This window comes from Sesamum indicum, linkage group LG6 (assembly GCF_000512975.1).
Source record: "Sesamum indicum cultivar Zhongzhi No. 13 linkage group LG6, S_indicum_v1.0, whole genome shotgun sequence".
NCBI lineage: Eukaryota > Viridiplantae > Streptophyta > Magnoliopsida > Lamiales > Pedaliaceae > Sesamum > Sesamum indicum.
In genome coordinates this window covers 5,200,802-5,208,500 of record NC_026150.1, presented here as the reverse complement: position 1 = coordinate 5,208,500, position 7,699 = coordinate 5,200,802, and the positions used below count along the sequence as shown (strand labels likewise).

The 7,699-nt window shown below is 33.9% G+C and overlaps 1 protein-coding gene across 1 annotated transcript in view; it reads right to left on the bottom strand.

Annotated features, from left to right (window-relative positions):
* The window catches only part of LOC105163798 (ubiquinol-cytochrome-c reductase complex assembly factor 1), a 4,695-nt gene continuing 658 nt past the window's right edge, over nt 3,663-7,699 (bottom strand). Inside the window, exons 3-8 of the mRNA XM_011082272.2 lie at nt 6,761-6,974; nt 6,290-6,456; nt 5,868-5,983; nt 5,501-5,561; nt 4,442-4,490; nt 3,663-4,136 (exon numbers count right to left, since the gene is read on the bottom strand). Coding sequence (XP_011080574.1) covers nt 4,060-4,136; nt 4,442-4,490; nt 5,501-5,561; nt 5,868-5,983; nt 6,290-6,456; nt 6,761-6,974 — 684 coding nt within the window. The 3' untranslated portion in view covers nt 3,663-4,059. The remainder of the gene's footprint in view (nt 4,137-4,441; nt 4,491-5,500; nt 5,562-5,867; nt 5,984-6,289; nt 6,457-6,760; nt 6,975-7,699) is intronic.

Sequence of the window (7,699 nt, the reverse complement as noted above, 5' to 3'; positions counted from 1 at the left end):
GACCGGCCTCCTGATGACATTAGCGACCAGATGACCGATTCTAATTCATCAAGAGGAGATCTCCTGCGTTTATATGATTCATCATTCCCATTGTTTTCATCGCACGTGGGCTCGCGTAGAAACAACTGAAGCATTTCTACAGTACCAAATTTTATCACAGGAGAAAGTTAGCAACAACTTGCTTGCCAACAAAGAAAACAAGTTCCCCAAACTATTGTAGCTACTAGTAGCATGCTTATCATGTAACGACGAGAAATAAGAGAAAAATCATAATAACCCTTTCACACAGCTTCATCACTTTGGCGGATATCATAAAATTGAAAGTCTAATTATACTATAAGGGGAAAGAATAGTAATAACCATAAATGCAAACTTCACCCACACTACCCTGAGAAGGGGGGGGGGGGAAGGGGGAATGCCGTTTGACAAATTTCACTTCACGGCAATAAAGACAAAAAAATGCTGCATGCCATACCCTTCACCAAACAAGCAACAAATCTCAGCTTTCCGACGAAGTTTCTAAGTGATAATCGCTGAGTAAATCCCATTGTTAGCTTATCTTAAATTGGGGCTTTAACATGAAATATACAAAATTGTGTGCACTTGGAACAACTTAAAAGATTGTTAATTGGCGAAAGTTAGAGAAGAAGGAGGGAAAATTGGAATGGGTGTGGGGATCGAGAGCTAGTGGATCTGGCACGTATGAGAATACTTTCACCATGTGCGGTCCTCTTCTAAATCTCTAATAACTTCCATTCAGTCTCATGGAAATGAGTTGAAAAAGAGGAGTAATAGTTTGGCGTACACTATTTACTTACCAATAACTAGTAGATATCCATATAAGTCCTTATATAAATTGTTTTGCTCAACAATGCAATTAAAATTCCTTTATTCAAGAGCTGTAACCTACACTTAATGTTTCTTTGCAATTCAAAGTGAATTTTCAATTGTTACACATAGCTCAAGGGTTCAGGAGATAACCTGCATGCCTATAATTCTTTCCAAATAGGTGGTTCACATGAAATTGCTCGCAATAAAATGAAGTACTTTGGCCGCCCCATGATAAAGAAAACAGGAGAAAATAAATTTGGACAGAGAATATTATACATGATTAATTCAAATTTCAAAATTTCTTCTTTTCTTAGTTTGTAATCATTTACCCATATCAAAATATTATTATGACAAACACTTGATGAAAAGCAAGGCAAAACCTGCAATTTGCATTTTACTTTTATAATCGTACAACGCCTTCACCTAAATTCTTTGAATCCTTAGGATCCTAATTTAAGAAAATATACTACTAAATTCTAGTCCAAGAGCCATATTCATATCATTCTACCATTTGTGAAGTTATAATCCACAAAATTTGATATCTCAAACAAGACAGTAAGAGTAGGTGACTGTCATTGCAAAATACGCACTAGAATTATCTGTATTAATCATTCAATAGAGTAATAAACCTCACACAGTAAAACAGAAAATTCCCAGAATTATTAGAACTCAGAGTAAGAAGCCAAGTATAAAGAAGCAGAGAAAAAAGTAGAAAGTTATAATTACATTTCAAAGCAAAATGACAAAAGAAGAGTATATAGTTCACAGTCCTTTATCATGACGCTATTATTTGAAAAGTTTAAGCTCTGATGCTAATTAAGAAACTGCTGAGAATAAAATGAAGTAGAAAATATTTAATGCTGTAAGCACACAACTCAATCACAAATTACGAGACGAGGCCACAGGGAACTGGATTGTTCAAGCATAAAAGGCAATCACATGGGCGGGCAAAATAACTTTGAAGCTCTAACTAGAATATCAGAAAAAATCAATGATAATAACCCTAATCTGACACAACTGCATCAAGGCTGCAACTAAGACAATGAAAAAGAAAACAAAAAACGGAACATAACAATGTAACCAAGTTCATTTCTCTGCAGTAACAAAACAAAGAAATTGAGGATTAAGACGACATACCTTGAACGAAATTGGGGTCTTGGACGGAGGGATGATTAGCGAAGAAAATCCTTTGTTAACTTAAATAGCAAATTCACCAAGGAACATGGATAATAAAGAGGTTGTTAATGGAGGGAAAATTGAGGGATGGAGTGGTGAATCTGAATCTGGAGTTGGGAGAGTATGGTCTCAAGGGCTCTCTCTTGCAATTCGCTTCACCAATAACACGCCCTCACTCCCTTCCTATTCACCACTTTACCACTTATTGCCTCCCCAAAAATCCTTTTATTTTTCCAATATTTTGGACCAAAAATATTAATATTGGTAAAAATATTATACAAAATTTTAATTTATTTAGCATTTTATATTTTTGTATGATAATTTAATATTTATAAGGAAAAAAATATAGTGATGCTAATTCTACTTCACATATATGTATATTATATTTATTTTTTTATAAATACAAAATATTTAAAGAAATATTATTTGAGTGGCAAAATTCAAAATTTATTTAGTTTTCTTGCGAATGTTAGCAGTTTTCCACGAAATCCTAACATAAGGAGGTCAAATGTAAACAAAGAATTTTCAAAAATAGTGTAAGTGTAATTTCAAAATTTCTTTGAGGGAAAAGTGTAATTTTACATTTTCAGAGGGTGTCTAAGTGTGATTAATCCTTTTTGGTTTTTTAAAGATAAATTACAACGTGCTTCACTCAAGTTTGCTGTAATGATAATTGTTCTCTTATTCAAAAATTTTGCAAATACATCTTGTGATTGCCCCATCATAGACATAGGCAATTTATAATTTCATAAGATATTTGTAATTTATTAAACCGAAATATATTTATAATTATGATAAGTTTAAAAAAAATCTGTTAAAATTTACTCTTTTTTAAATAATATAATTATAACATGAATATAAACTTCATAAAATACATCTATAATAATCTTTGTGCAACATTATTTGTGTTAATTATGGTTGAAGTTGAGAAAGCCACCCCACCATAATTCCCTACAAAATAACATGTGCATAAACCATAACAAATTTAATCCATTCTAAGATATAAACGTCCCAAATACATCAAAAGGCATAGTTGCCATTTAATAAAACTAATAATTTTATTAATATTTTTTTAAATTAATGGTAAATTGAAATTTCACAATTTTCTGAGTTTAAGACAAAGTATCGGAAGTATAATTTTTAAATTTTTTTGAAAAAAAATATAGTTTCGTATCCTAATTTAAATTATGTCCCTTTAATGTCCTGTTGAGTGAAATTATTTTCTCAAGAAAAAGAATAAATAAGAAAACGCATGTAAAGCTGCTTTTGTATACGCATTTATGTGGGTTCTGTTTTCTTTAGGAATAATTACATTTACATGTTGATTTATAATCAATTTACATAAACCACCACTATCTTTTGAATAATTACACTTACGTCCACCAAAAAAATCAAAATTATTTACACAAATTATCCCTTACTTTTTGAAAAATTATACATACACCAAAAAAACATTACTATCTACGATTTCTATTCTGGAGTGTAAATACAATTATCCTTTTCTGTATTCTTCTTTTTTCTACTTCACAAATCCACGGAAATATATCCTTCTATTTTCAATGGTAATATCAGTAACAAGGTTTTGGTAATTCACCAAGACTGGCTCTAACAGAGCTTAGATGAGCATATGACAACCTTACCAGAACACATGGGTCTATCACAAACAACTTCATAAGAGGACATATATGCCAAGAATAAAGAGTAAACTACAATGTGATGCTACAAAATATAGCATATTCATCAGACAAAAATTGTTCAGCACTATAGCTCATTACTTATATTTATCTTTATCCCATCTTAATCCCATCAACAGCAACACCAACACCATCGTTTTAGTCTGTAGCTCCCGAGTCGATTCAAAAATAATGTAAGAGTATGTTTCAGCAACAGGGCATGTAAGTTCTAAAAGCATTTCCAACATTCATTTCCTTGGGAACCCATTATTCAGATCCTCTTGTATTCGTTGTAAAAGGATATGAATGCAACCTAATCATGGAAGCTTTTGGCGTATATCTGTAATGATTGCTGAATCACTTTCGGGCCTATTTTGCACTACTTTCTTGGCAAATCAGGACCTGTATCCTCCAATGGCGTGAACATGAAGTTGCCAGATAGTATGGCTTCTTTATCTACACAAAGTAACCACAAATCTTTACTATAGAAGCAGATTTTGCATTGCGCTGGCTAAAATAATTTTGCAGATATAACAAAGAGAACTTCAAGTATCCAGTGATAAATCTAATAGTATGATATGATGGGTATTTCGTCGCAACAGGGTGTAAACAAAAAAGTCCCATTTATGAGCAGGTAGAAGTTTCATCATTATTTCTGATGCATGTTTTTCCAGAAGTTTATGTCAAACCAGGCTCCCAACAATCCTAGTAATATTATTGTGCTTCGAATATAGATGCATAATCAAGAACTTTATCAATACCTGTTAACGATAGACAACTCGCTTCCCGACGAATATACCTTGTCATTGCCTACAATAAAAAGGAATATGTGAGCTGGGTTGCTGTGTCTTTGATCTTTAAGATTTCGTGAAATTTAAGCACTGAGGGCCAAATTCGACAAAGCTAAAACAGCAACGAACTGCAACAGTCCAACTATTTAAAGGAAAAGCAACATTTCATGCTTACAAGTTATAGATGAAACTAGAGATCAGGACCTGCTAGGATTATAGAAAATAATTCTTCATCTTGAAAGGAGTTAGAAACCCTTGCACCTTCACATCCATTAATTAAAGCTCCACTTGGTTCCCAAGGAAAATGGATAAAAAGAAAACAATATGAGGAAAATTATAAATTTCCCAATTGTGTGGGAACTTCTATGGACATATTGAAAAAGCTTTTCAAATATGGAGAACCTCTTCATTTCTTAATATAAAAACATTTCTTTGGGTTTGGTTTAATTATGTCGAAATGAAAATAGAATCAGTTTTATGGGAATTTCAAAGAACAAAGTTTATATTCTGCTATAAGTAGTATTTTCTCACAATTATTTACTCTTGCCCCCATTTTCTTTGGAACCAAAATGAAGCCTAAATTCCACGACGATCAAAGGTTAAGGAATGAAATAGCAGAAAATCACTCAATTATAATAGCACCCAAATATCCTGAAAACGAAGACCAGCCCCAAGATAATCATCTAACTACACTCATAAATTTATGAAGGGTTTAAGAATATGTAATAATCCTAATCATATACCAGTGGATGGATTTGAAAGCGCGGGCAAGTAACTCATCTCAGGACTATTCATCTGATCTAGCTGGCTGCCCTTGCAATTTGTTACGAATTTGAGTTTTAGAATCTTAAAGATAACTCCTCTCTAACCCCCTTTCTTGTGAAATATTTTTTGACATTCAAAGAGGTAGGATAATTTGAATAGAAGATATTTACAGGAGAATCATAGTTTACCTATCTGACTACTGAAATATATAAACAAAAATTTTATTAAGCTGATCTATGCAGCATAAGAAGATTTGAGACTTACCTGGACTGGAAGTAAGGCGCCATCACTTGGTTTTGATGTACCATCATCCGAGAACACATTCCTAAAGTGCAAACAACAGAAGACATCTATATGACTAACATCATAGATAATCTTTACCGGTCAAACCTTAAGTTTAAGGTTGACTACCATCAATTTTTGCCAAATAAGTTGCAGAATTACTAATAATGAGAGATAATATACATTCATCAGGTGTAACCAATGCAATTTGATTTATCCAAGCTTAACGTCTGGAAGCTAGCCTACTACATTATTTCTCCGGTCTAAAAGCCCGTTGCCAGTTTTTATACAAGGGCAGCAAGAAGAAAGCATGCCAGACCAACACACACATTTTCAGAAATAGCCATACCTCCAAATGACATTTTCCAGGTCATCCTGCTTTCCAATGGCAGCATCATAAGCAACAATGTTTCCGTAAAATATCTTCTCCAACTCTTTCATCCATTTAGATAGCAGTAAATTTACCTGCAGTTTTTTAAAGAGAGAATAAAAAGAGTAGAGCTGCTCAGAAACAATGTATCAAGTGAGAGTAGATAAAGTTGCTAGCACAAATATAGCCCTTCAGTTTTATCATCATGACCTAGTCTCTCATGCTCGACCTATTACACACTGGAAGCTTTCTACAAACCAACAAAAAAGATATTCAACATAGTCACTTTTTATCTCAACAATCATATGTAGCCCCTTGGGATTGTGGAAGGTGAAGTAGAAAGTTAAAATTAAAAAAGAAACAGGGAAGAAGTTTTACAACAGAAGAGTGTGGCAACTCACCCCAGCTTTAGACACCCTCAATTCCAGATCATGATTATATATCTCATACAAGTATTGCCCCAACTCAACACCTTCCTTACCCTCTTCCTTTAAACGCCGTAGACAAAGCCACATATGGAGCACAAGCAAGGAAAACGTAGTTTTAAATGTCTTCTCCAAGCTAAACACTGCATGTCAAAGAGGCAACACTCAATTTAAACCTCAACAAGTTAACACTAAACTGCAGAAGAGGTACTGAGTATCAGCTAGTTAGTTCTTATATGGCAGGAAAATTATGCCAAAACCAAGATAACAACTGATCAGAATCAGTTGATACCGGACATCCATCCAAATGCATCTCTTGGACTAGTTATATTTATCAGTAAAATTCAACAATACTAGAATGAGATATAGGGAAACAGAATGCATAAGAAAGAAAATCCGATTTGTCTCATGAATTGTAAAAAAGCCACAAAGTGAGAGAAAACAGACCATCATATATAGCAGGTCTATCAACTTGATATACTACACGGCCGTAAATAACATTGGCCCAACGGATGAACTGGCTTTGCTTGCTGTAGAATAGCATCATCTTTAGGACAAATCGTTTAATGCCCTCATACTGTGGATCTTCAATTCTATACGGTGAGTCAGTTGCCAATGCCAATGAACGTGGCTTGGACCAAAACAACTTGTTATGATTCACCTATAGAATACATGTTTCTCGTGAATCTGATGAGGAAAATTGGAAAGCATGAAATTTCACAATAGCCAAAGAACTAACATTTAAACCCAATTCGTGATGTGCTTATTGCTTTTTCACTCAACAATACAGCAAAACAATCCACCACCAAACGTGCAGAAATGCCTCCATAATGAAGTTGATCGCATGTTTGCTACCATGGTGATAAATAGCATGTATACTGTCTTTAGACTAAAAATGAGGACACATCAGATTAGTACAATTAGCATCTGTGTACGCAAAACCTGAAGATTAACACTATTTCTGAGATGCCCAATTGGAGCCCAGGCCCTGGTGACCTTTAGTTCATAATCAAGCACACACACAAACAAAGATACTAGTATATAGATGTAACTTATCCTTGAATTACATGTATTAACCCCCTTTGACTGCATATTATAATAGATTTCACAGTATCATAACTAGAGCCTTTTGATCCCTTTCACAGTATATCATGATAATTTGCTCATTTCCCTGAATCTGATTGAGCCAAGTAATTCATTTCTAACCCAGAAGCACAACCACATCCACCGCCAACGCCAAGAAACGGAAACCCAATTCGGAAAAATTACAAACAAGCATGCACGAAACAGGAGTAATTTTCAAATGCCCCAAGCCTAACAACATTTGTGTCCACCGGAAGTTGAAAAAAGATAACAAAAGTAGAGCTAAAAACTTATGATAGAATT